This window comes from Acomys russatus, chromosome 32 (assembly GCF_903995435.1).
Source record: "Acomys russatus chromosome 32, mAcoRus1.1, whole genome shotgun sequence".
NCBI classification, from domain to species: Eukaryota; Metazoa; Chordata; class Mammalia; order Rodentia; family Muridae; genus Acomys; species Acomys russatus.
The window spans coordinates 46,820,784-46,848,208 of NC_067168.1; the positions used below are offsets into that span (position 1 = coordinate 46,820,784).

General features: G+C 51.8%; 1 protein-coding gene across 5 annotated transcripts in view; it reads left to right on the forward strand.

Annotated features, from left to right (window-relative positions):
- Trak1 (trafficking kinesin protein 1) overlaps positions 1–27,425 on the forward strand; it is a 107,397-nt gene that overhangs the window by 38,825 nt on the left and 41,147 nt on the right. For 2 of the 5 annotated variants that reach the window (XM_051140309.1, XM_051140311.1), the window contains exon 1: positions 4,445–4,862. The exons of 2 other annotated variants lie outside the window; for them this stretch is intronic. In XM_051140309.1, coding sequence (XP_050996266.1) covers positions 4,730–4,862 — 133 coding nt within the window. In that variant the 5' untranslated portion in view covers positions 4,445–4,729. Of the gene's footprint in view, positions 1–4,444; positions 4,863–11,043; positions 11,340–27,425 lie in introns of those variants that run through there. One more of the 5 variants, XM_051140310.1, reaches the window with a different exon arrangement.

The following is a 27,425-nucleotide window of genomic DNA, read 5'->3' on the forward strand; positions in this document are numbered from 1 at the left end:
CTCAGACCCTGCAGTCACAGACCCATCATGAATCCTGTCTGCCAGGCTGTGGGGTCAGCATAGGTCCTGAAGTGCCCACACACAGCCACAGGCAGGGGCGTCCCTGCCAGGCCTCGCTGGTGGCGAAGCTGGAAGAAATGTTTCTTTTCAATATCAAGAAATCATGGCAAAGATGTGGGAGGTGGCCTCAGGGGTCACACAGTCTCTTCTCACGCATGGGGACCTGAATTAGAATCCTCAGAACCCAGATGTTGCCAGGCAGCTGTGGCTGACCTGTGATCCCAGTTGTCAGCAGGTGGGAGCCAGGGATCCCCGAGCAAGCTGGCTGGCAAGGCTAGCTGGGTCACAAGCTCTGGTTAGTGAGAGACCCTGTCTCCATATATATGAGGGTGAGAGTGGCTGAGAAGGACGCCCGGTACAGCCTCCACATGCACGTACAATAATGAAGGCACACTCACCCAGAGTTGGCAGGACAGACATGTAACCCAAGCTACTTGCGAGGCTGAGGCAGGAGGATCACTAGGTTGAGACCAGACTTGTCTACATAGTAAGTTCAAGGCCAGCTTGGGCCACTCAGTGAGAGTCTGTCTCAAAAATGAAAATATGAACGGGCTGCAGATGCCACCCACTGATAGACTCCAAATCCAACTCCAACCGCACAGAAAAGCACAGGTCTCCTTCCTCCTCCTCCTCCTCCTCCTCCTCCTCCTCCTCCTCCTCCTCCTTCCTTCCTTCTTCTTTTGACAGGATTTCTCTGTTTAGGTCTGGTTGGAGAAGTCTCTCTTCAATTTAGTGCTTACCTTTATGATTATTTATTATTGTTGTTGTTGTTGTTACATTTTTTTGTTGTTGGCGGTGAGACAGGGTCTTACTGTGTAGCCCAGGCTAGACTGGAACTCACTATGTAGCCCTGGATAGACTGGACTGTGCAGTGCTCCCCCCTGCCTCTGGGTTGTGCACACAGTGGGACAGCAGATTAGGTGTTTGCCACCTGAGTTCCCTTGTCCTTGTGCACACAGTGGGACAGCAGATTAGGTGTTTGCCACCTGAGTTCCCTTGTCCTTGTGCACACAGTGGGACAGCAGATTAGATGTTTGCCACCTGAGTCCCCTCGTCCTTGTGCACACAGTGGGACAGCAGATTAGGTGTTTGCTACCCATGTCCCTCGTCCTTGTGAGTACAGCAGACTAGGTGTCTGCCATCCTTGTGCACACAGTGGGACCGCAGATTAACTTGTGGGGCCTGAGGATGAAGTGCAGTAGAAAGTACCCACTTTCTCAGGCCTGTGATTGAAGATGCAGGAGGCCGGCAGGTGACAGGGAGGCTCCTCTGGGGTATTTTGGGGACCTTTTCTCTTCCCAGCTCTGCAGCGTGAGCCGTGTTGAGGGAGAGTCAGGTTGTGACTGACCTTGTGCAGGCCTGCGCCGAGCGAGGGCCACTGGGACAGTTGCTGTGCATTTGGAGCCAGATACACTATTTTATACATTTTATTTTAGATTTTTATGTTTTATTTGTATGAGGGTTTTGCCTGTATGTATGTATTATGTGCACTGTGTGTCTGGTGCCCAGGGGGTCGGAAGCAGGTGTTGAACTCCCTGTAACTGGGGCTACAGATGGTTTTGGACAACTGTGTGGGTACTGGGAACTGAATCTAGGTCCTCTGCAAGGGCAGCAAGTGCCCTTAGACCCTGGGCCATCTCTCCATCCCCTGTGCTGCGGTTAACCCTTTAGTCATCCTGTGTGTTTGGGTTTAGACATTCAATTTGGGGCTGATCCCATTGGGAACCTTTGCTTGTGCTCACTGATGGACTCTGGCTTCTCCCTTCTTCCTGGCCCTCTCCCCGCCCCCCCGTGCTCTCTTGCTCTCTGTGCTCTGTGTGTATGTGTTGGGGGGTTGTTGTGTGTGTATGCATGTTAATGTGTGTGGGCACATGTGTATAGGTGCACATGCATGTGTGCATACATGTTAACACGTGTGGACACATGTACAAAGGTGCATGCGCACATGCATGGTAACATGTGTGGGCACGTGTGTATAGGTGCACGTGCATATGTGTGCATGCATGGTAACATGTCTGTGGGCACATGTGCATAGCTGCACGTGCATATGTGTGTGCATGCATGTGGAGGTCAGAGGTTGACATTGGTTGTCTTCCTTGACCAATCTCCACTCACTGCTGAGTCAGGGCCTTTCTCTGTGCTGGGAGCTCTCCTGTTTGGCACGTGTAGGCAGCCAGCTCGCTCTAAGGGTCCCCTCCATCTTCAGAGCCCTGGGATTGCAGTTAGCCGCTGCCCAGCTTCAGCCAGGTGATGGAATCCAAACTCTGGTCCCCATGTTTACACAGCAGGAGCCCCTTCTTCCCGGCTTCTTAAACATTTAAATGAATGTGTTCATTCTTTGGACTTGGTGCAAGTTGTAGTCGCTTCCTCTGCCGGTGCTGTGGTCCATGCACTTGGCAGTGTGTGCAGTGGATGCTTGTGAATGGTGCGTCCACCTCGTCTCCCTGATTATAGCTGGGGAGCTGTACTCTTAATTGCTCGTGCTGGGTCATTTCCTCTGTATAAGGAGTAAGTGATGAGGAGGCTGGAAGCCAGCTTGTCTTGCTGGTTTGCCCCGCCCATCCTTAGCAGGTGCTGGTGTCACCTCACTTAGCAGATGTCACTGAAGTGTCTAGCATGGCCTGAGACATTGCTCAAGTGCCCGGACCAAACCTGAGTCCGCAAGGCCAGCGTCTTCTCTGTGTCCACCCACTTGTTAGCTTTCCTTTGTATGTGTGATGGAGCACGGATAAAATATTAATGAAATTTATAGCACTGCAAGACAGAGGTGCTCAGCTACAGCTGAAAGGACTTGTGGCTTCATTGGAGATTTCTAAGAGGCCTAAAGAGCTTCTTTTTCTTGTTTCTTTATTTTTTTTATTATGCGTACATATACGCAAGCAGGTACGCGTGTATACAGCTGTGCCCGAGTCCAGAGAGAACAGTGGGTGGCTTCTCTCGTTCTGCCTTATTTTTTGGGACAGAGTCTCTCTTTGAACTTGGAGCTTGGTGCTTCAGACAGTAAGCACCCAGCGATTCCCCTGTCTCCACCCACCCGTGGCGTATAGGGCCATTTCCAGCTTCAAAACAAAACAGAAGAAAAACAAAAACCAGGAAGAGCTCCAGCCCGTGTGGTCTGGGGATTTGCACTAAGACCCTTACGCCTGCACAGCAAGCAATTCTCTCACCGAGTCATCTTCCCAGCCCTCTAATTCTTTACTAAGCTACCCCATGTCACAGATTCACATATATTCACAGATTCTCTCATAGTTGGGTACTAAACATTTTCAAGGAAAAGCATTTGTTGTGGCTGTGTGGAAAGAAGTGAGGACATTTAAAATTTATTTATTTATTTATTACATATACACACACCAGAAGAGGGCACCAGATCCCACTGTAGATAGTTGTGAACCGCCATGTGGTTGCTGGGAACTGAACTCATGACCTCTGCAAGAACAGCCAGTGCTCTTAACCTCTGAGCCATCTCTCCAGCCCGTGAAGATATTTTTGGTGGTCAAGTTCGGAGGTCAGAGGATGAGCTACTGGCATCTAGTAGGTCAAGGTCAGAGTGCTGCAGAATGTTCTGGAATGCCAAGGACAGTCTTCCATAAAGATTCTCTATCTCTGCTGAGAAAATATGCTCCTGGGGTGGAGTTGAACCTAAGGAAGTCTAAAAGATCTGCCCAGTTATCCAGTGATTCCGTTATGTAACGAGACATTTTAAGCCAAACATTTAAAATTAAGCCCATTCGCTGTGTCATGGATGCAAAGCTTCCAACTCCTTCACACCTTCCTTAGCGGCACGTGCTAGCCAGTGCTTATTCTAAATCACACACCTGAGCAGCAGCAAACTGTGTGGCACCGGCTCTTCACCATCCGATCGATTTGTATGTTGATACTTTACTAGAAGTTTCAATAAAGACACAGCATAGTACTGAATGTGAGTGAAAATGTTTCCATATTCTGGGTCATTCAAGTCTTTGAGTGGTGATTTTAAGTTTTAAAATTAAGAAAAAAATTAGGAAAGGCCGCTAAATGTTTTAAGTTAAGGAAAGAAAACCAAAACAATCCTTTCCAAAATTTAAAAGGTGGCCGTTTTCAGATGCAAGGGGGAAAAAAACCCAGCAACTTTCTGAAATGACCCAGGCTTAGGCTCCAGCTGAAAGAGGGGGTGGTGGCTGTAAGCCACGCCCACATCTCCTCCCCCACCCTGTATGAGTGAGCCACGCCCACATGTTTCCTTCTCCTTGTATGGCACCTCTGCTCCCAGCATCCTCGGAGGAAGACATTTCCTTCATTTCTGTATCATTTTTCAGAGCTGGCCGGTTTCCATGGCAACGGTTAGATTGAGAGCCGAGCTGTGAGCAGCGAGCAGCGGGTGAGGCTTGAGGGTGGTGGTGTGTGTCCCTGACGTCACCCTCGGGGCGTCTGGATAGGATGATTCCAGCCACTCCCTCTCAAGGCTGCTGTCCGGTGTGCTTCATCAGCCAGGCTTGCAGGGTCTCTCAGCGCTCAGCAAACGGCCTCCCTTTCCTCAGCCTCCACGCCCCGATCCCCGGCCCCTGTGGCGTCTTCCTTCCCTCTGCCCCCTCACCCAACCTGGCTCCAGATTGTCATTAAGAATGCACAGCCAAATCCTGCAGTGTTTGGGGGTGCTCTTCTGCCGGGTGCCCTGGAAGGGCCGGGAGGCATGGCAGCGTTTGACTTGACAATCCATGGCGCCGTGAAGTCTGTTCCTTCCTCTGCAAGGATACTGACTATGCAGAAATTCACTGACACGGATTATTATGAGCTGGATTGGTATTATGAAGAATGCTCAGACGGTAATTAAGGCCCCTTCGGGAGAGCGGGGATGAACAGCGGCATTGTATCGCCAGGGGTGTGTGTGTGTGTGGGGGGGTTACTGGGTCCTCCCCGGGGAGGTGGGAGCACGGAAGCTAGCATCACCAGAAGGCCCAGCAAGCATGGCAGAGGGATGGCAGGTGGGCAGGGCTCTTGACAGAGGGTGACTCGTACTGTGCAGTCATTTGCTTAGAGTGGGGGAGATAGATGGCTTTGGTGTGCTGGATTCTGGGCTTGCAAGCAAGCATGAGATTTCTGTAGGATCTCTCTCTCTCTCTCTCTCTCTCTCTCTGTGTGTGTGTGTGTGTGTGTGTGTGTCGGGGCACTTAGAGGCTGGCAGCCTGTGTTCGGGAGGTCAGCAGTATGCAGGCCTGGAAGAACCTGACCTTTCTTGAGCTCAGACCTTGGGGCTCCAGGCATGGGGAGGCGGGTGGAGAGGCAGGGGGAGGCAGGGGGGCATGGGAAGGCGGGGTGGTGGTGGTGGGAGGGTGGGGGGGCGTGGGAAGGCGGGATGGGGTGGGGGGGAGGCAGAGTGGTGGTGGTGGGGTGGTGGGGGAGGCAGAAACAGCTTCCCTGGCAAGCAGCGGGTGATTCAAATGAATTTTTCTGGCTGTGTTCAGCACAGATGGAGCCCTGGAGACCATGGAAGAGACAGAGACAGGGAGACAGACATACAGACACACACAGAGACACACACATGGAGACAGACAGACAGACAGACACACACACACACACACACACACACACACACACACAGAGATAGAGAGACAGAGAGAGGGGGGAGGGAGGGAGGGGAGGGGGGAATATACTTCCTTCTGGGACCATCATGGTTTGTGTAGAGGGCGTGGCCCCTTGAGAGGAGGCTGCTTGGTGGCTAAAGTGTGTGGCTGGACAGGTGTCAGCAAGTTTCACGTACAGGGAGGACAGTGTTGAGAGGAATTCTGAGAGAGATTACCAAAGAAGGGCTTCATTGGGAGGCAATATTGTGGATGTAGGTCCTCTGGTGTCATTAGTCACTCTTTACAAATGAGCCTTAAATCACAAGGCTTTACCAAAATGTCTGCTTTGGAGGTCTGTTCTTCAGTGGCAAACTCCAGAGCTCTCCCTCAAGCCCATCAGTAGATGAGGCGCGCTTATTGACTCTGAAGTTTCTGACTGTCCAGGCGTGGCTACGTTTCCAGATCCTGTGTGATGGATGTAATGGGCCAGAAGCTGGCCTAGTTAGTGAGCTGCTGAGCTGTGTGATCACCGTCTTCAGACACCTGGCTGTGGGCCGCAGCAGGGAGACCGAGAGGGTTTCTTGGGACATGCTCTTAAAAGGCACAGAGGAACGTTACCCTGTGCCCTGCAGTACGTGGAGTTGGCATGCGGGACTGTCTGATCTTAGGTCATTCTGGGTTTGCCCGAGGGGACGGAGGAATGCATTCTTTTCCTGGCTGTATAATTTTTTTGAATCAAGTCCCCTTCCTGCTGCCATGCCGCAACGGACAGTGTGGGTTCTGCTTTGGAAGCCACCAGGGATTGGTGGGCCACTGGATGCTCCCTAACTCTTGAGAAAGCCATTCATTCCCTCCCCCTGCTTCCAGGGGGTGAGTTGGGTGTGGCCCTCAGACATCCTAGTATTTGGGGAGGAGGTCTTAGTGTCTGGACCCAGTGGCTGTGCTGACCAGGTCCCAGTGAGGCCCGTGTCTCAGAGCCCAGCTGGAGAGGCACCAGAGACTGCTCTTATCTGTTGTCCACCAGGATTTTCTTACTTCAGGTTGTCAGAGGAGTCTTTTGGCTCGAGGCTTCTGGCTGGGGTCCTTTCCAGGAGCAAGGGAAACAGAAGAGGGGCTGGCTTATCACCCCAGGATTCACTGCCAGCTGATTGCCATCTGAGTACGTGGAGAGCAAGACTTTTGACCTTTTTCCTTTGATCCTGTCGTCAGGTGAAGGAGAGGCGACTGTTGGGATGGGACAAGTGGCGTGTTCTAAATCCGATTTGAAGATAGCGAAATGGGATAAAAGGACCTGGTGCCTAGAAATCGCCTGTTTAGGTGCCCTGCAGCCGCTAGTTTTGAGTTACTGTGTTTTCTTCCTTCTTCTTGTATGTTTATAGGCATGCATATGCCACCGTGCCCTTGTGGAGGTCAAAGGGCAGTCTTGTGGAATTTGTTTCCTCCTTCCACCATGGTGTGGCTCCTGGGGACTGAATCAGGTAGCCAGGCTTGCACACTGGGTCTTTGTTCTCGCTGAGCTGTCTCCTGGCCTTTCTCTATCTCTTCTAACCAGCTGGGGTCTTTCTGGCTTCAGGTAGGGTGGCCTGAAAATGACATTTCCTTGGGTATGTGAATCTCTGAAACAGCAAATCGTTAGACACTTGCTCTATCTGTTCATATCAGTTGACCTTTGGATCAATACTGAGGGAAACTTAAAGGAACTTTCCATGATAATAGCAAAAGGCGAGTCAAGTGTTTTGAAAAAGATACAAAGTCATCGTTTGTGCCAGAGGTCCTGACTCACAGGCAGCAGCGTTGGGATGGAGACGGAACATCCAACTCAGCCATGAGGACCCCTTTCTCCAAGTTGGAGTGTTCCCTGGTCATCTTTGAGGTCCAGGAGAGCCTCTCCTGGTGCCCATTTACTGTGTCCGTCTCCTACCTCAGTTTCAGCTGTGTTTGAAGGGTGTGAGGAGGGTCATAGTTCCGTGCCTTGGAGTAACTCGCAGCCACCCCTCAGCAGGGTACACACAGCACTGCTAGCCTTTGCGGAGCCGTCCACATGCACTCACAGTTCACAGTCTGCATCTGAGCCAAGCCGGGTTAGGTGCTCACACTGGGTAGCGTTTTTCTTAGTAGCTTTTCTTCTTCTTCTTTTTTTTTCCTTTTCTTTTCTTTTCTTTTCTTTTTTTTTTTTTTTTAAGGCGGGCTGTCTTGAGGCTCAGGCTGGCCTTAAACTTGCTTTGTAGTGAAGGAAGACCTTGAACTTCTGATCCTCCTCCTGCCTTTGCCTACAGAGTGCTAGGACTAAGTTTAATGGCGTAAGTGAGGTCCTTGGGGAAACCAACCCTCCCTAGCTGGCCAACCGTGCTCTGCAGGAACAAGTGACACCTGGGGACCGGAGCATGGCAGATGGGCTGAAACAGACCTAGGCTTAAGGAGTCCTGTCAGCTCACACAGCATCTTGGTTTCCTCCACTAGAAAGGGGATCCCCAACGAGGGGTGGAGTGCAGCATCTCCCTGTTGAGAGGGAAAGTCTTAACCTGAGGGGAATCCCATGACAAATATGCAGGAATTTTGGTTCCTTTTCACACGGCTTTTCTGTAAATCCCAGCTATGTCCAGAGAAAGAGGCAGCAGCCACTGCTAGTTCTGTGGAGGGGCCTGTGCCTTTAAGTGTGTTCAGGAGCGAAGGGAGAGGGACCGCCTTGTTGTGATATCTTTAGTCAGGGTCCTGCTTCAGCACACTTGAAGCAATCCTCCTGTTTGACCCTGCCAAGTGCCAGGAGCCACACCGGGCTTGGGGAAAAGATTTCTAAACTGTGATATCCTAAGTATTTACTATGTGTGCCTGTGTGTATGTGTGCCTGTGTGTGTGCGCCTGTGTGTATGCCTGTGTGTGCGCCTGTGTGTGCCTGTGTCTGCGTGTGCCTGTGTGTGTGTGTGCCTGTGTGTGCGTGTGCCTGTGTGTGTGCCTGTGTGTGCGTGTGCCTGTGTGCGCGTGTGCCTGTGTGTGTGCCTGTGTGTGTGTGTGCCTGTGTGTGCACTTGTGTGTGCGCCTGTGTGTATGCCTGTGTGTGCGCCTGTGTGTGTGCCTGTGTGTGTGCCTGTGTGTGCGTGTGCCTGTGTGTGCGTGTGCCTGTGTGTGTGCCTGTGTGTGCGCCTGTGTGTGCCTGTGTGTGTGCCTGTGTGTGCGTGTGCCTGTGTGTATGCCTGTGTGTGCGCCTGTGTGTGCCTGTGTGTGTGCCTGTGTGTGTGTGTGCCTGTGTGTGTGCCTGTGTGTATGCCTGTGTGTGCGCCTGTGTGTGCCTGTGTGTGTGCCTGTGTGTGCCTGTGTGTGTGCCTGTGTGTGTGTGTGCCTGTGTGTATGCCTGTGTGTGCGCCTGTGTGTGCCTGTGTGTGCGCCTGTGTGTGCCTGTGTGTGTGCCTGTGTGTGTGTGTGCCTGTGTGTATGCCTGTGTGTGTGCGCCTGTGTGTATGCCTGTGTGTGTGCCTGTGTGTGCCTGTGTGTGTGCCTGTGTGTGCGTGTGCCTGTGTGTGTGCCTGTGTGTGCGTGTGCCTGTGTGTGCATGTGCCTGTGTGTGTGCCTGTGTGTGTGTGTGCCTGTGTGTGCACTTGTGTGTGTGCCTGTGTGTGCACCTGTGTTTGTATGTGCCTGTGTCTGTTTGCCTCTGTGTGTGTGTGTGTACCTGTGCCTGCGCCTATGACTGTGTGTGTGTGTGTGTGTGTGTGTAGGTAGGTAGGTAGGTAGATGTGTGGCTTGGACACATTGTTAAAAATACCCTCAATTTAAACTAAAGATGGATTTGAACACCTTAAGATCGGTAAAGTCACTAGAGTTTTTCTGAATGCGGGAACTGAGCCTTTTGTTGTCATTTATCTTCTGGGCACAGAATCCTACACATCCAGTAGTCAGGAGACACTTGCTGATGAGTCATGCCCCAGGTGGGGAGGTTCCCCCGCCCCGTACCTCCTTGCCACCCTTTGGAGTAACCAACCGGTTTTTACATCTGTAAGAGCCTCGATGGCCTTGCTCAGCATCTTTCGAAGTTAGCCAGTAAGCACGATTTGATAAGCTCATTGAGAGTACACTGTGTTTTTTACTGAGTGTGTGTGTGTGTGTGTGTGTGTGTGTGTGTGTGTGTGTGTTTGGGATACAGTCTTGCCATGTAACCCAGGCTGGCCTTGAGCTCACAGTGATCCTCCTGCCTCAGCCTTCTAGGTGGCAGGCGGGATCCAGGTACCACCCACACCTGACTCTTGCTATGTTTTTTAAAAGTGTTGTGTTTAAAGCTTGTACACATACTTTTTCAAAAATTTGAAATTCTGATTTTGATATCTGCCTGTGGTTTCCTGCGACGTCTTTCCCAAATACCACAACTTTAATGCGTTATGCTGGGACAATCATTTTGAAGTTCTGAAAATGTAAGCCATGTATAACCTGCCCCTAGCTGGAGTTTTTCAATGGAACTTTTATCCTCTCGTGGCATCCTGCCCGGGCACTCATGATTTTATGCTAGAAGGTAGCAATTCAGTGTGGCAGCTGTCTCAGCTAACTGGGCCTCCAAGCTGAATGAAGCCCGGTCCTCCACCGCACGGAGCCCCGTGATGGTCATGCTCCTCGGCTCTCCCTTCTGGGTTATTTGACAGAGGGCACCAGCCAGAGTGATGGAAGGGGTAGTAGGTGTAGATTTGGGGAGCAGGGAGACCTGTGACAGTGCAGCTGGGAGATGGCTGCAGCCCGGGGATTGCAAGATGGGCTGTGGTGCTTCTGGTGATCAGTCAGGGTCCTTGCACAGGGAATTTGGTGGGAGCTACTGTGTGGTGACTGTGACAGGCAAGAGCGAGCACTGCCCAGGAACTGCTGTCAAGGGACACTTTAAACTGAATTCTTCCTTGGGGCACCATTGCAAGCTATTAGGCTTTCACTGGATTTGGGGGTGTGGGGTTTATAAGACAAGGAGTAATGAGGAAAGTACGTGCCTCTTGTTAGGCCAAAGAAGCGCTGAGTGGTTACATTTGGCTCTATGATGGTTCAGGGGCATCCTTCTCTGCCTGCCAGAAGTCAGGATTCCTGCCTCCCTGGTCCCCACAGTCCTTGGCCCAGCACTGCATTCTCCTCAGATTCCTAAGCACACCCACAGGAAGTCTCAGCTCTGAGGTGTTGAGCAATGCTTTACCCAGGCAACTCCACCAGCGCCAGCCCCAGCCTTCCTACAGGTGTACCTGCCTGAGGCGTGGCTGCTGTTTTCTTTCTCAGTTGCTATGAAACTTCCAGGAAGCAACCATTCCCGCCCTTCTCACAGGGGAGAAAGACCAAGAGAGTGTGCCTCGCACCACCTACTTTCCTGCCTGGCTCCCCCCTGTGTCAAGGACGTGTGGCAGGGTGCTGCCATTCCCACCAGTGCTCTAGGCCCCGCCTCCAGGGTCTTGTGAGCCACCCTGTTCTGTTCCCAGAGTGATGCTGGGCGGGTGGCCCTGTGCTCACCCGTCCACTCCTGCTGAGCCAGGGCATGTCTGCGGCCCCGGCTGGAGCCCAGCATGTGTGCCCTGGGCCTGGGCCCCGATGGCTCCTCAGGGCAGGTGGCCAAAGGCTCTCCCAAGGACGGTTTCTTAGGACAGTGTTTCAAATTCGGGGTGACTTCAGCAATGTCCCTGAGAGACGTGGGAGGGGAAGAGGAATGCTTTGAATGCGATCGCCAGGATGAAGAGAAGGCGGCCACCCTTGACCACAGTGACACCTTGGACATCTTGGAGGATGGTAAATGCTGAACTTCACTCCTGTCTGGGTCTTTTCCTGTTAGTGTCTAGCCAGGCCAGAGTGTCCACTGATTCTACTCTGTCCTTTTATTTCTCAAGTAAGTTCTTACTTAAAGGGGCAGGTGTGCAAGAGGACCCCTGCCCAGGTAAAGCAGCAACCTGGATTCCCCAGGACGTCTCGGCACCCCTTTCTAGCTTACCCTGGCCTCCCCCGAAACAGCAGCTCTGACTTTTGCCCCCTAGGACCTGCCTCAGCCCTTTGTGCTTGCTGGTTGACTTTGATGTCCCTTTATTTTCTTTTTTGGAGACAGGGTCAGTCTTGCCTATGTAGCCCAGGCTATCTTAAGATTGTTCATCATTTTGTTCAGCCTCTTCAGTGCTGGGGTTACAGGAATGTGCTGTCCCATCCGGATAGGATATTCTTTTTTGTAAACAGAGAAGTATTTCAGTGGTCTCTCAGGCTAACATTGTCGCCAGCTGAACCCCAGAGGGTCCTGTCTGAGCGTTCTTGGATGGGGAAGGCAGGCTCCTTGCAGTGTGCCCGGATAGTGATGCTGGTTTACTCAGGTTCCTAGGTGTCACATGTAAACCTAAGAAAAATAATTTTGGAAGAGAATCAGGTTGAGCAGTGGCTGTACCAGTATCTTCTAGCCTCTTGCGCTACAGAGAAGGGCGGTGGGGCAAGCCGGGGAGAGTGAGGACGCCATCCCAAGGCTAGGAGCTTGTCTGGAGTCTCACTAGACTTCCAGACACTGGGTGGGGAGCTAGTGACAGTGACAAGATGGTAGAATGGGGGAGTGAGTGACAGTGACAAGGTGGTAGAATGAGGGAGTGAGTGACAGTGACAGGGTGGTAGTGAGGGAGTGAGTGACAGTGACAGGGTGCTAGTGAGGGAGGGAGGGACTGACAGTGACAGGATGTTAGAGTGGGGAGGGAGTGACAGTGACAGGGTGGTGGTGAGGGGGGAGTGACAGTTACAGGGTGGTAGTGAGGGAGTGACAGTGACAGGGTGGTAGTGAGGGGGGAGTGACAGTGACAGGGTGGTAGTGAGGGAGGGAGTGACAGTGACAGGGTGGTAGTGAGGGAGGGAGTGACAGTGACAGGGTGGTAGTGAGGGGGGAGTGACAGTGACAGGGTGGTAGTGAGGGGGGAGTGACAGTGACAAGGGGGGGTAGTGAGGGGGGAGTGACAGTGACAGGGTGGTATGAGGGGGGGAGTGACAGTGACAGGGTGGTAGTGAGGGGGGAGTGACAGTGACAGGGTGGTAGTGAGGGAGGGAGTGACAGTGACAGGGTGGTAGTGAGGGGGGGAGTGACAGTGACAGGGTGGTAGTGAGGGAGGGAGTGACAGTGACAGGGTGGTAGTGAGGGAGGGAGTGACAGTGACAGGGTGGTAGTGAGGGAGTGACAGTGACAGGGTGGTAGTGAGGGGGGAGTGACAGTGACAGGGTGGTAGTGAGGGGGGAGTGACAGTGACAGGTGGTAGGGGAGTGACGTGCAGGGGTGGTAGTGAGGGAGGGTGACAGTGCAGGGTGGTAGTGAGGGAGGGAGTGACAAGTGACAGGGTGGTAGTGAGGGAGGGAGTGACAGTGACAGGGTGGTAGGGTAGGTGAGGGAGGGAGTGACAGTGACAGGGTGTTAGTGAGGGGGGAGTGACAGTGACAGGATGGTAGTGAGGGAGGGAGTGACAGGCTGGTGTCTGGACTCTGATGGAGTAAGGCCCTGGTGAGTCCCTAGGAGTGCTGAGAAGAAAGGCAGGCGTGGTCTGTGCTGTGAACCAGGCCCAGCGCAGAGAGCACTGGCTCTCTTTTCTGTCCGTTAAATCTCTGTGCTCCAGCATGGCCTGGGCCAGCGTTGCCAGGACCTGATGCAGAAGCCCAGGCCCCACCCAAGAGCCAGTGAGCCCAAACCCACATTTTAACAAGCTCTGAAGAGGTGTGCGTGTAGCAGAGTGTCACTTTCAAGTACGAGGAGGTGGCTATTTACGTCATGTGGTTCTAAATCAAAGGGCACTCAGAACTCTGGGGTGGCGTCATATATCCTCAGAGTGGAGGACAGGTGCATGGCACTCCTTACACACATGCTCTTTCATGTACACAGAGGCACACAAGTACACACTTGTATGTGTGCACCCAAGTGGAAGCACACACATGCACACATGTGAAAATAAACATGCACACACACGGAGTCTTGTGCACACACCTCTTTTTATGTGCGTATTGATATTTCTCAGTTGATGAGTGCAGATGACCCCGGGGTGCTTGTTCTGTGCCAGGGACGACTTGAATTACTTTATGTGAATCGTTTTAAATAAAGATTTATTGTTCAGTCTAAGGTCAAACCACTCCTAACATGCCCGATCTCTTCTGATCTTATAAGATAAATTGTTTGTTTGTTGAGGCAGGGCGTCACTGTGCAGCCCTGGCTGTCTGGAACTTGCAGTGTAGACCAGGCTGGCCTTGAACTCTTGAGATCTGCCTGCCTCTCTCTCTTGAGTGATGAGATTAAAGGTATGTGTCACTGCATTCAATTTAAAAGACTTATCTGGGTTTCTTTCTCATTTTGGTTTCGGAGTGTGTATGTGTGCTCACACAGGCATGGGTGTGAGTGCAGTGCCCACGGAAGTCAGAAAAGGGACGGTAGGTCTCCTGCGCCTGGAGTTACAGACATCTGTGAGCCACCGTTTGGGTTCTGGGAACCCAGGCCCTCTGCAAGGTTGGCGAGCTCTCCTAACCACTGGGCCACCCTTCCACCGGTCAGTGCATTAAGCCCTTAAAACAACCCCTTGGGGCTGAGTACTCTGTAGTTCACAGCTGGAGGTTTATCGGAGGGAAGGCACACGCTGCTGCACAAGTGCTCCACGCTGTGCTGCTGGCTTTGCCCGTTCAAGCGTCTTCCAGGAGCCTCCAGCACCAGCTCTCTGGGTGCCACCTGCACTTCACAGCTCCTGCTCAGAGGTCTCCAGGGTCTACTGTGGCTGCTGGCTGTGGGGCCGGCCCGGGGGCTGGTGCTCACAGATAGTTATTGTCACCCCCTTCTTGCCTGTCTCCCCGTTTCTGCAGTGAGGTCTTTCTGGCTGCCCAGTTGACAGTGTTCAAACAGTACATTTTTCACGACAGTAACTTCAAAAGATAAATGACGCTCATTTTTGCCACTGATATACAACAAGCAGGGTTTCGAGGCCTGCTTTTGGCCTGAGGGAACTCAGATTGGCAAGGGCGTGGTCTCCTGGTCAGTTTTACTGGAAAGTTGTGGCATCTTCCCGGGCAAGCTGGGCAGGGCCCTGGTTTCTCAGTCACAGCCCTAACCTCTTGTCTTGTTTCCCGGCTGCAGGGCTGGGAGGGCTGGAGAAGCGGTGGGTGATCGGGACGTGTGGAGGGAAGTGGCCGCAAGGTGTCGGTTACCGTGCTGACTTGTCTAAAGGAAGAACTTTCCGTTAGAGACTGAAGCACGGAGTTGGTCGCTCACATAATGATGGATACTGTATGCCTCAGTTTGTGGCTCCCTACCGGCCACCTGTGGGTGCAGGGCACACTTCTGACCTCAGCTATTTAATCTTCAACACGGAGGCTCCATTTGTAGTGTGGCGTTTCCGTGTATACTTATGACATACGCTGATTAAATTCATGGTAAAGAAACAAAACAAAACAGAGATTGAGGTAGATACTCCCATTTTGTGGTGAAAACACAGGAGGCTCAAGCAGGTTGACCCTGTTTGGGGGTGCCCCAAGTATTCACCTGGCCTGAGCGTCCTGGCCTGTGTTCACAGCAAGGGGACCCGGAGGCTGTGATGCAACTTCCGCCGCCTTTTTTCTAAGGTCCCAGTGACAAACCAGAGTTCGACTACCCCAGAGTTCACCCTGGGACACCAGTGGGTGTGCTGAGAGCACAGGCGAGGGATAGGGACACGAGCATGAATGGCCCCAAAGCAGCCACACTAGATGTTTCCCAGCCGGCATGGGTGATGGCTCCCCATGGCTGCACAGAAGGAGCCCCACTCCCTGTCTCCCACAGCCCCTTCCTGAGACTCCGGAGGCTACATGCAGTTAGGACAGAATGGTATACGGCTAGTTAGACAGAGGCTGGACAGTGAGATGAGGATCCCACCCCCACTCTACCTCTCTCTATGGGGGAGCATCAGCAGTCCACAAGCCTTTCTGTGATGGCGTCTTGCAAACAGGCACAGCCGAGCTCCTGAAGATGGAGTCTGTCTGACTGGGAGGATAGTACTGTACCACACACCCCAGTGAGGCCAACCTAGCAGGGCCCTCACCCAGGCTCTTTCTCACAAGTTTCCAGGCCCTTCTAGACCTTTCCTTCACGGTGTCTCCATGACTCCTGACCCGTCTAGTCAAGCTCACTGTTGCCCTCACAGTCTTTCCAGGGGGATGCAGTACTAGGGCATTGTAGCCCCGGGCCCCTGTGAAGCTGCAGCCAACGCAGTTGGTGTCCAGTGCTGTGTGACCTGCTCGGGGGATCTCTCTGCTTGCTCTACCAACACCCCACTGCCCACCCCCATCTTCTCCAGGCCTGAACAGTGTGAAGGAAGTGTTCACACCCCATCTCTCTATGCCTGAGAATCACACTGGTATGAGGAAGGAAAACAGAGGCTGTGGGGTTGTTTGGCAGGCCCATGGCTTTCTCAAAGAACCACTTACAGAAGCCTGGCCACCTTCACCTCTTCTTGCCTGGCCGCGTCTCCAGGCCTGTCCCCAGTTGCAAAATGAATTGCGAAAGTTTAACTGGGTGTCTTCCAGGGTTGCTCAGATGCCAGGGTTTGCAAAGAGCACACGGAATGGGCCTGAGTGTCCTGAGAAACCAGCTGAGCCTGTAAACCCCCTGATAGGCAGGGACGCTAAAGAGATGCTGGGCCCTTCTTGTGGGTATAGACTATGGCCCTCAAGAAGTGGGGATCTCCCCAGGCTCGTGGAGAGAAGGAAAGGACAGGAGCAGCGAGTCAGAGCACCAGGGAGACCACACCTTGACCCTGGATGCTCAGCTAGGGCATGCCTCTTGCCCCTGTTTAAATCTCAACCTCACGTCAGGACCGTGGAGATGGATTCGGAGTCGCTGGACCCCTTATTTTTCTTTCCCCCTAGTGTGGCCACATTGAATATGGTTCCTTTCTCTGCTTTTTCTATTCCTTGCTTGTGTATCTGACCCATGGAAGGACACATAGCTGAACTTTGGGGTCCAGGCTCTGACACTAACAGCTCTGGTTCTAACCAGCAGGAACTAACAGGCTGAAGGCTCCCGAGGCCACAGCATACTCATCCCGCCACCCTCACAGCGGCCCCCAAGTCTGAAGACGCGTAGTATGAGCTGCTTGCGTGAAGTTTTCAGTCGTGAGCACTAGCCAGAAGTTAGAACTGGGGCAGACAGAAACAGGAAGCCATGGCAGCTATCCCTGGAAACCCAGGGCCCATGGGATACCTTGCACCAGCTCCCGTGTCAGCGTCCCGGGCAGTGTCTGCTGGCTAGCCAAGGTCTCCAGCTGGTCCCCAGGTAGAGGCCTGAGAGGTAGTATAAATTGAGCATTTCAGAGGTACTCCTGGGCTGTGGGGTGTGTGTGTGTGTGTGTGTGTGTGTGTGTGTGTGTGTGTGTGTGTGTCTTGGCCCCACAGAGAATGAATGGGTCTGTGTGCAGGGCTAAGAAGCCTTGAGTCCTGCCAGCTATGGGATGGGATATAACTCATGGGTGCTGTCTGGGCTTCCCTGTAGAGCCACAAGTGACAAACAACTGAACCCTGGCTTATCAGAACCACTGTGTGGCACCAGCATCACCCCAAGGCTAGCCCTGTGCAGAGGCCACCCATGGCCTCTGAATTTGGGTCCTTTGGCAGATCTACCCACTTCTGGGTTCTGGCCCCCCCCAAACTCCCCAGTTGCATTTTTGCCTGGCACTGCCCGCCTGCCAGCCACTCTGTTGTGCTAATGTACATGTGTCCTACCTACCTTTTCAACTAGGTCAAGCATTCCTTGAGGGGCCCATATATTTGCTTTTAAAAGATAGTGGTCTCTGGCACTTTGTGGGGAAAACAGGTCAGCCCCCACCTCATAATAGCTCTACAGACACTAGATATCAGCTACAGAGGACAGGGTATGCATACACACTTTGCCAAGGGCCAGGACCACAGTACATTCCCAGGAATGAGCAATTTGATCATCTCCTCATTAAAAATCTCTGGGATAAGTGGCCGCCATAGGCCAACACCAAGAGGTCCAGTCTGGGGCGAGGTCTGTGACTACTGCTTGAGTCCATAGTTAATGCCTCACCTGTCCTTGACCTAGAAACTTGGCTTCACTCTCTGTTTGATTTGTTATATGGGGCTCATGTTTGCGTTGTAGGTTTGTTCTGGTTATAAATGGAATAGTGCTTATAAAGTGCCCAGGCAGCTGGCAGCATGTTTGTCGTCAGGCTCAGCTCAGTAATGGTCAGCTCTTAGTTTTCTTGTCTGGCGTGTGTGTGTGTGTGTGTGTGTGTGTGTGTGTGTGTGTGTGTGTGTGCACGTGTGCATGTGTGTGTGTGCACAACACAGGTGCACATACATGCATGCATGTGTATGAACAGGCCAGAAGTTGACATCAACTGTCATCAATCAATCTTCAAAAAAATCAAGCTTTATTTTTTGAGGCAGGGTCTCTCACTGAACGTGGCGGTCACTCATTTGCCTACACTGTTGTCCAGCAACACTCAGACTCACCCCACCCCAGCACGAAGCTCACCAGCTTCTCACCTGGCTTTGGGAGCTCAGTCTCCGGCCCTCGGGCTGGACGGCAAGCGCTTTCCTGACTGGGCCACCCTCCAGCCCCTCTTCTGTGACTTTAGTCACTTGCTTGGCACCCTGGGCCTTTTGGTCTACCAAGATGAGGGAAATGTAGCCACATGGCTTCAGTAGCTGACACTTGTGCGCTGCTCTTGACGTCTTAGCCCTCTTGGTCACCACACAGACATGGGCCGGGGCTTCCTGGATTGTTGCTGTGGTGAGCCTCCCTGTGGCCTTCCCCTCTTCGTTTTTTTTGTCACCTCTGATTGAGCTTGTTGGCAGGAAGCCTCTGTTGAGGGGTCTCATTTTTGTGTCCTCATTTTGGGGTGGTGGCATGTGGTCACCCCACTCTGGAGCTCTGGGGAATGATGGGCTGTTATTTGCAAGTAAAAAGATGTTTCCAGTTTTCTTCTGGATATGACCTGCGTCTGGTGCAGGGTGGGACCGCCTGCTGGTGCCTGCTGGTTCCCTGTCTGACAAAACCATTTCAGCCTAGACAAGGCTTCCTCAGGCCCAAGGGAACAAAAGAATGCTTCTAAATTACCGCATTACTGTAGGGAAGTGGTAGGGATCTGGTGTGGTTTAGGGGCCCTTGTTTGCATATATTTGATTACTGAAAAAAGTAAAATGCCACTTACATTCTATAAAATTCTCCCATTGTCCTGGGCAGTTTCGTGATGTTGTAAATGCCCTGTGTTGTGCAACCGTTCCTGTAATTCACACTTAGGTTTTTCATCTTTTCCTCGCTGGTAAGAACGCGCATGCGTGTTTACACTCAGCCACAGACATAAACAAATGCTAGTGCACTTTATATATGAACTGAGTCCTCGAACAAAGCAACACTGTGTGTCCTTCTTTTCAGGCATAAGGGTTTTGAGGTTTGTTTATGATGTGGGCTGAATTCGTTCCAGATTCCTTTTTATGTCTGAGCAACACACTTCAGTGTCTGGAGACAGCGCACGTGTTCACTCGTCAGTTAATGTAGGTTGCTTCTGCCTTTGCCTGTGGTGACTGTTGTGCCGTGAGCACTCGTGTTCCAGTTTAGGCAGAGGCACGACTTCGTTTCCATTGGTTGGCACTTAGGATACGTGAAAGGCTGCGCGGCCTTAGGTAGGCTGCCTAACTTCTCAGTGCCTCGGTTTCCCCGGCTTGTGGTGTGGTTAGCTTACTAAGCCCCGTGGCTCTGGGGGGTTGCTCCTGTTTGCCCGTTCACGATAGCCCCTTACCGTTGGTTCTTTGTGAATCTTCCCGGTCCGTTTCATAGGCATGGGCATGAGAGGTGACGCTTGGCGAGGCAGTCAGGTACCCAGAGGGACTTCCTTCTGGCTAGGCTGTGGAAAGAGCAGGGAATTCCCAGGTGGGGACTTGAGAGGAAAACAGTCTTTCCAGAAGGAGCTAGCAGGTGCAGAGGCCAGGGCGGACACCAGCGTGGCATCACCAGGTGGGCACGAGCACCTGGCGAGGAGGTGGGACGCTGCCTGCTCCAGAGGAAGGTGGCCCTGGGTGTCCTGCTGCGGGAAGCGGCAAAGCTGGGGACATCATAAGCAGGACAGGTTACATCAAAGGCATGTGGACAAGCTTCATGGGACGCTTGTCTTGGGAGGCTGGAAACTTGGTGCGTGCGGTGACTCAGCCAGGGTTTGATAGGGAGCCTTTAAGCTGTGCCTCACAGGTTCCGGGCCTCCACCCCCTGCCCGAGGGAACAGGGAAGAGTGTAGGATTTATTACGCTTGATTCCTGTGAATCAAGGGCCAGACTGTGTGATGCTTCTCACCCTGGCACCTGCTGCTGGGTGGAGAGCGGCCGGGCCACCCACACACCAGCTACCTGCTCTGTCTCCGCGGAGCATATTGGAATTTCTGGGGTCCATGTCTGCTTTCAATGCTCATAATGTTTTCTTGTGTGTGTGTGTGTGTGTGTGTGTGTGTGTGTGTGTGTGTGTGTGTATTAATGTGCAGGTCAGGAATCACTTCTCCACCACTGCGTGAGTCATGGGGATTGAACTCCAGTCATCAGTGGCATCAGTGTCTACCCATTGAGCCATCTTTGCTGGTTGGCTTGTAATTTTTATAATTTAAGTTATAAAAGATAAAACTTATTTTCATAAGAAGTGGATGATAAGATCCTGAGGGATAGAACTTGGGTTTTTTTTGGCAGGGGCGGGGGTTGGTTTTTCGAGACAGGGTTTCTTTGTTGTAGCCCCAGCTGTCCTGGAACTCCCTCTATAGACCAGGCTGGCCTCGAGTTCAGAGATCTGCTAGCCTCTGCCTCCTGAGTGCTGGGACTAAAAGTGTCCACCACCACCACCCAGCTTCAGAACCTGGCTTTTAAACAACATTTTGTTGAAAATCTACTTTAAAAATTTTAATGTATTAGGGTAATTTCTTATTATGTTTTTTACATATACATTTATATTATTACACATAAATAAAATAAACTATATACAGTAATAAGAACCACAAAACAACCAGGAATTATATAACTTACATTCATAGTGTTTTGCCTATTTGTATTTGGCAAACTTGAAGAAAATCTCTTTTCTACCTTGTTGAGTGTAAAATTCCGAATGTAAATCACTATCTATCATATCTCATCTCTATTAACTTAAAACATCTATCTAGACCTAAAAACATCTTAACAACTAACTTAATTGTAAACTTAATTGCAAACAAGTAAGCTTAATTGTAAAACTAATCTATCTGGTCTTCAACCCCATCAGAGACTTGGGAAGGAATAAAACCTGCTTAAATAAAACCTGACCTAAACAGGAGGCAGAGTGCAGGGGCCCTGCGTGCAGGTCTGATGGGCAGTTCTGGGTTGTCTCCATTCATGGACGTGGGCTGCGTGGCTGTGAGTATGAGGGAATGGCATTTCCTTGAGGGTTAGGACCGTCTTTGTTCATATACACACACCCACAAGTACACACATGTACACACGCACAAACACACGCACGCATGTGCGCACCTGTAAAATACTCGTTTACGTATTCATGCCCAAACCCCACGAAGACAAGGTGCTGAAGCTCACAAAAAGGGTGGTCTCAGAGCTGGGCTAGTAAGTACAGCGGCAGTGTATCTATTCCACCGAAGTGGATGAGGAGTGTGGCCTCCCAACTCCAAGACAGCCCACAGTGTCAGGAGCTTAACAAGCCTGCTCCTGTGGCCTATGACATGCTGACACGGGGTGCCTCAGGATGGAGCTGTGGAGTTCTCCACTGCCTACCCCATCCTCAGTGCACCTCCTCTCTGCTCTTGCCATCCAGCACCCCAACTTTCCACTGTCTGCTCTAGCCTCCGCCTGACAGCATCTAATTCACATTGACCTCCCTCCCATTCCTCCCACTCCTGCCAGCTTGTGTCTGACCTAGTGACCCCAGCCACCATTGCTTCCTTCCCTAGTAGGGTTTGTGTCTGGGCCCTCAGCCAAGGTCACTCCTGATTGCCATCAAGTCCTGTCCACACAGGTGCTTTGGTGGGGAGCTGGGGTCTGCCAGTAGGTTTTCTCAAAATTATTTGGGGTGTGGTTTAATTTGCATAAATATTACACATTGATTTTGGAATCTAAGCACCCCTCAGAACCACAGCCTAGCCCCTGGTGTCCTTCCTCACTCTGGTCAGCCAGCCCAGGGCTATTCCCCAAGAAGACTTGGTCCCTTCCAACTGCTCAAAGTGGAGTCTCCTGAACTGCAGGCCAGCCCCACTGGTCCCAGGGAGGGGTCTCCATCACCAGGCCCCCTCCTGCTGTGGTAGAGGTCAGTGCTCCGAGTCTCACTCTGAGTGCGGTGTCTATCCCAAGGCCACCGGTTTCATTGGCAGCCTGTCTTGCTACTGATCCGGCATGGATGGAGATATTGGGCTCGGATTGCTCTTGTTGGCTGTGTCCCAGGCAGCAGGAAGAGCCTACGCTCTGCTTTACCTCCAACTCAGTCTTATCTCACCGTCACCCCGTGAAGGAGTTCATTTACTGTCACCCAGGCTGCTCCCTCTGGGAGAATCCAGCAGGTTTAACACAGGTCCCTGGACTTGTCGTGTGTCTCACACCCAATCGTTCCACACTGGACCAAAATATTTTCTGAGATACAGACCACACACTGATGTGTCCTATGAAAACCATCTAGTGGTGTTCTACAGACCATGACAAAAGGTTGGGATCCTTAGCTTTTGGGGTCAGATGGGGGATCTGGTCTTACTATGTAGCCCTGTATGTGGCCTCACTGGTATATGTGTCTGTGCCTAGCCAACTACCCCAACTCTTTGGAGAGGCTTGCACGCTTGGACCCTTCAGTGTCTCTCCTAAGCTGACCTGTTTCCTGTGCACAGCATGCAGCGCGTGAGGCTGGTGCGGAGTGACGGCATCACTCAGAGTCGGCAGTTGTGCAGAGGGCTGAGGAGGTGTGCCTGGCTGGCTGAGGCAGGGTGCATTCACTGGCTTTGTTAGCGTTCGGACCACAGTTTTCTTATGTGAATTATCACAGAGATTCGCGGCTGCTCCTCTACTTTCTCCCTGGACACGTTTTGGGGTGGAGATGCATTTATTTGGTGCTGTGGCCTGGGTCCCTGAGAGAGAGAACTCGGCGGAGGTCTTGTAGATTTCCTGAGTAGGAAGCAGAGCCCTCGTTCACTCACCTCATGGTGCAGACGTGGGTTTGTTCTTGGCTCACCCTCCTTAGTCTTGCTTCACCCCCTAGTTTGTTGGAAGAGGAGCCTGCCTGGGCCCCGAGGTTCCCTGCCTCCACTTTCTCCAAGGTCACAGAGCTGCTCTGCTGCACAGTTCTGAACACTACGGACTCACCCAGCCCTGGCCTTGCTCTGCCCTCTGTGGTGTCCTGTGTGAGTTCAGGAGCCAGACTGGCAAGGTCAGTCCTAAACGCAGCCTCATTCTCCTTGACCTGTGATGTACATTATGTGGGGAAAGTCTCAGGCGCTGGTGGAGCTCACGGGGAAGCCAGGCTGCCCATACCCCACTTCAGACCTAAGCATGTTTGTGCCAGGCATCCCCCAAGGCCCCTTGTCTGGGGATGAGTTGACACCCCCAGCCCCCGCACCGTGACAGGGAGGCACGAGGAAAACTAAATAGCCCAAGAACACATGCATTGTGTCATTGCCAACAGCTAGAAGGCAAGCCATTTCCAACAGATGTCGCTGTCATTTATTCTGTGATACTAAAATGTCTACAAGTGGGACTGAAGAACGGAAGGCTCAGTCACGGAGGGTCAGCCGGGGGAGGGTCAGTGTGGGAGGGTCAGCGGGAGGGGTCAGCCGGGGGAGGGTCAGTGTGGGAGGGTCAGCCGGGGGAGGGTCAGCTGTGGGAGGGTCAGCCGGGGTAGGGTCAGCCAGGGGAGGGTCAGCCGGGGATAGGTCAGCCAGTGGGAGGGTCAGCTGTGGGAGGGTCAGTGTTGGAGGGTCAGCGGGGGAGGGTCAGCTGTGGGAGGGTCAGCGGGGGAGGGTCAGCCGGGGAGGGTCAGTGTGGGAGGGTCAGCCGGGGGGTACGGGGGTCAGTGTGGGAGGGTCAGTGTGGGGAGGGTCAGCCGGGGGAGGGTCAGTGTGGGAGGGTCAGCCAGGGGAGGGTCAGTGTGGGAGGGTCAGCCGGGGGAGGGTCAGTGTGGGAGGGTCAGCCGGGGGAGGGTCAGTGTGGGAGGGTCAGCCGGGGGAGGGTCAGTGTGGGAGGGTCAGTGTGGGAGGGTCAGCCGGGGGAGGGTCAGTGTGGGAGGGTCAGCCGGGGGAGGGTCAGCCAGGGGAGGGTCAGTGTGGGAGGGTCAGCCAGGGGAGGGTCAGTGTGGGAGGGTCAGCCAGGGGAGGGTCAGCCAGGGGAGGGTCAGTGTGGGAGGATCAGCCAGGGGAGGGTCAGTGTGGGAGGGTCAGCCGGGGGAGGGTCAGTGTGGGAGGCTCAGCCAGGGGAGGGTCAGCCGGGGGAGGGTCAGCCAGGGGAGGGTCAGCCGTGGGAGGGTCAGTGTGGGAGTGTCAGCCAGGGGAGGGTCAGTGTGGGAGTGTCAGCCAGGGGAGGGTCAGTGTGGGAGGCTCAGTCACGGGAGGGTCAGCCGGGGGAGGGTCAGCCGGGGGAGGGTCAGTGTGGGAGGGTCAGCCGGGGGAGGGTCAGCCAGGGGAGGGTCAGCCAGGGGAGGGTCAGTGTGGGAGGCTCAGTCACGGGAGGGTCAGCCGGGGGAGGGTCAGCCGGGGGAGGGTCAGTGTGAGAGGGTCAGCCGGGGGAGGGTCAGCTGGGGGAGGGTCAGTGTGGGAGGGTCAGCCAGGGGAGGGTCAGCCGGGGGAGGGTCAGCCAGGGGAGGGTCAGTTGGGGAGGAAGCTCAGTCATGAACCACAGCTGACCACCTCAAATTTCCCTAATTGTTTTCTGCTGGATGTTTTAAGCGTCAACTTTGATGACGCTATCTCTTCTGTTTATTCTTTTGCTCCGGCTTGGTGTATCCTTAATAAATCACCCGTGCAAAAACAAGTTGTGACTATTGTAGGTCATTCTCCAAGCCGTACGTCGGACCCTCGCCGTGCCATTGGTGCTGGGTTCTCTGTGTAGAAGTGCAGGGTTGCTGGGATGAGTGATGGGAACAGGTTAGAGCGGCTGAGGCCATCTGACACTGAGCTCTGCAGCTAGCTCCTCAGCTGGAGTTGCTGAGGAAGTTATTTTGTGATTCTCTGGGCCTGATTTTTTGATTTGTGAAATGTTGAGTAGCAACCACTCTGAACTGCTCCGAGGATTTCGTGAGCCACATGCCAGCTGTGGTCAGTACCTGGTCTCAAGTGAGCATGCTCAGTAGTCTGTGGGTGGTACCTGGCCTCAGTGAACATGCTCAGTAGTCTGTGGTCAGTTCCTGGCCTCAGTGAGCATGCTTAGTAGTCTGTGGGTGATACCGGGCCTCCGTGAGCATGCTCAGTAAAGGGCTTAAGAGCAGCCTGGATTGATCCTTGCACGATGTTCAAAAGTGTCAGCATCTCACTGCACCCCAAAGATGCATCTTTGATATCTGTTAGTTAAGAAAAGGGCTACTTTGAAGATGACATCAGAAGATGGAAGGATCTCCCTTGTTTGTGGATTGGGAAAATTAACATAGTAAAAATGGCCATCTTTTTTTTTTTTTTTAAAGATTTATTTATTTATCATTTGAGCCACTATGTGGATGCTGGGAATTGAACTCATGACCTCTGGAAGACCAGTCAGTGCTCTCAACCGCTGAGCCATCTCTCCAGCCCCAAAATGGCCATCTTACCAAAGGCAATTTACAGATTCAATGTAATCCCTATCAAAATACTACACAATATTTCAAAGACATTGAAAGATCAATTCTCAACTTCATATGGAAAAACAAAAAACTCAGAATAGCTAAAACAATTCTATACAATAAAAGATCCTCTGGAGGAATCTCCATAGCTGATCTCAAGCTGTACTATAGAGCAACAGTAATTAAAACAGCATGGTACTGGCACAGCAATAGGCTGGTTGATCAGTGGAGTTAAATAGAAGACCCGGAAATGAATCCACATACATATGGTCACTTGATTTTTGACAAAGAAGCCAAATCTGTTCAATGGAAAAAGGATAGCATCTTCAACAAACGGTGCTGGTCTAACTGGATGTCTACATGTAGAAAAATGCAATTAGACCCATGTTTGTCACCATGTGCAAAACCCAAGTCCAAGTGGATTAAAGACCTCAACATAAAACCACAGACACTAAATTGGTTAGAAGAAAAAGTGGGGAAGAGCCTGGAACACATTGGCATAGGAGACAACTTCCTGAGCAGATCACCAATAGCCCAGGCCTTAAGGTTAAGAATCAATAAATAGGACCTCATGAGGCTAAGAAGTTTCTGTAAGGCAGGAGACACTGTCAGCAGAACAAAGTGACAGCCTACAGACTGGGAAAAGATCTTCACAAACCCTACATCAGACAAAGGTCTAATATCCAAAATACATAAAGAGCTCAAGAAATTAAACACCACCAAACCAAATAACCCAATTGAGAAGTGGGGCTCAGAACTAACCAGAGAATTCTCAACAGAGGAATATCAAATGGCCGAGACACGTAAAGAAATGCTCAATGTCCTTAGTCGTCAGGGAAATGCGGATCAAAACGACTCTGAGATTCCATCTTACACCCATCAGAATGGCTAAGATAAAAAATTCAAGTGACACCACATGCTGGAGAGGATGTGGAGAGAGAGGAACACTCCTTCATTGCTAGTGGGAATGCAAACTTGTACAACCACTTTGGAAATCTATCTGGCACTTTCTCAGAAAACTGGGAATAAGGCTTCCTCTAAGACCCAGCTATTCCACTCCTTGGAATATACCCAGAAGATGCTCCAGCACACAACAAGGACATATGCTCAACCATGTTCATAGCAGCCTTATTCATAATAGCCAGAACTTGGAAACAACCTAAATATGTCCCTCAGTAGAAGAATGGATAAAGAAATTGTGGTACATTTACACTATGGAATACTACTCATCTACTAAAAACAAGGAATTCTCAAAATTTGTGGTCAAATGGATGGAACTAGAAATGATCATACTGAGTGAGTTAACCCAGAAGCAGAAAGACTCACATGGTATATGATCACTTATAATTGGACACTAGCCCAAAAGGCATGTCCTATGAAAGTCTTCACTTACCAGGAGATTGGAATAGATGTGAGGACATCCTACTGGGACTCTAGGTAAGAGAAATATAGGAGATGGGGAAATAGAAGGATCCAGAGGGTCCTAGAAACCTACAAGAAGAACATCGTGACTGGTGGATCAGGGCCCAGGGGGGTCTGCTCAAACTATTGCACTAACCAAGGACAATACAAGCAGTAAACATCAAACCCCTACTCTGATCTAGCCAATGGACAGGACATTCTCCACAGTTGAGTGGAGAGGGGGACTGACTCTGCCATGAACTCTGGTGCCCCATATTTGACCACCTCCCCTTAGTGGGGAGTCCTGATGGCACTCAAAGAAAGAATAAGCAGGCTACCAAGATGAGACTTGATATCTATGACCATATAGTGGGGGAGGAGGACCCCCTCGGTCTTAGACCTAGGGGAGGGGAATAGGGTGAAAGCTGGAGGGAGGAAGGAATGGGAGGATACAAGTGATGGGATAACAATTGAGTTGTAATCTGAATAAATTAATTAAAAAATTAAAAAAAGTTAAAAAAGAAAAGAAAAGGCTTACTGCTATTATTAATTTGTCTTAAATTTTACCTCAGAGAGATCCCGTGAGCTTATATTAGCCAACTGTATTTTTTCCTGAAAAAGATTTTAAGTAATTTTTCCTTGCATGTATAGTGCAGCTATAGCTATTTTTAAAAATCATTTTTAAAGCT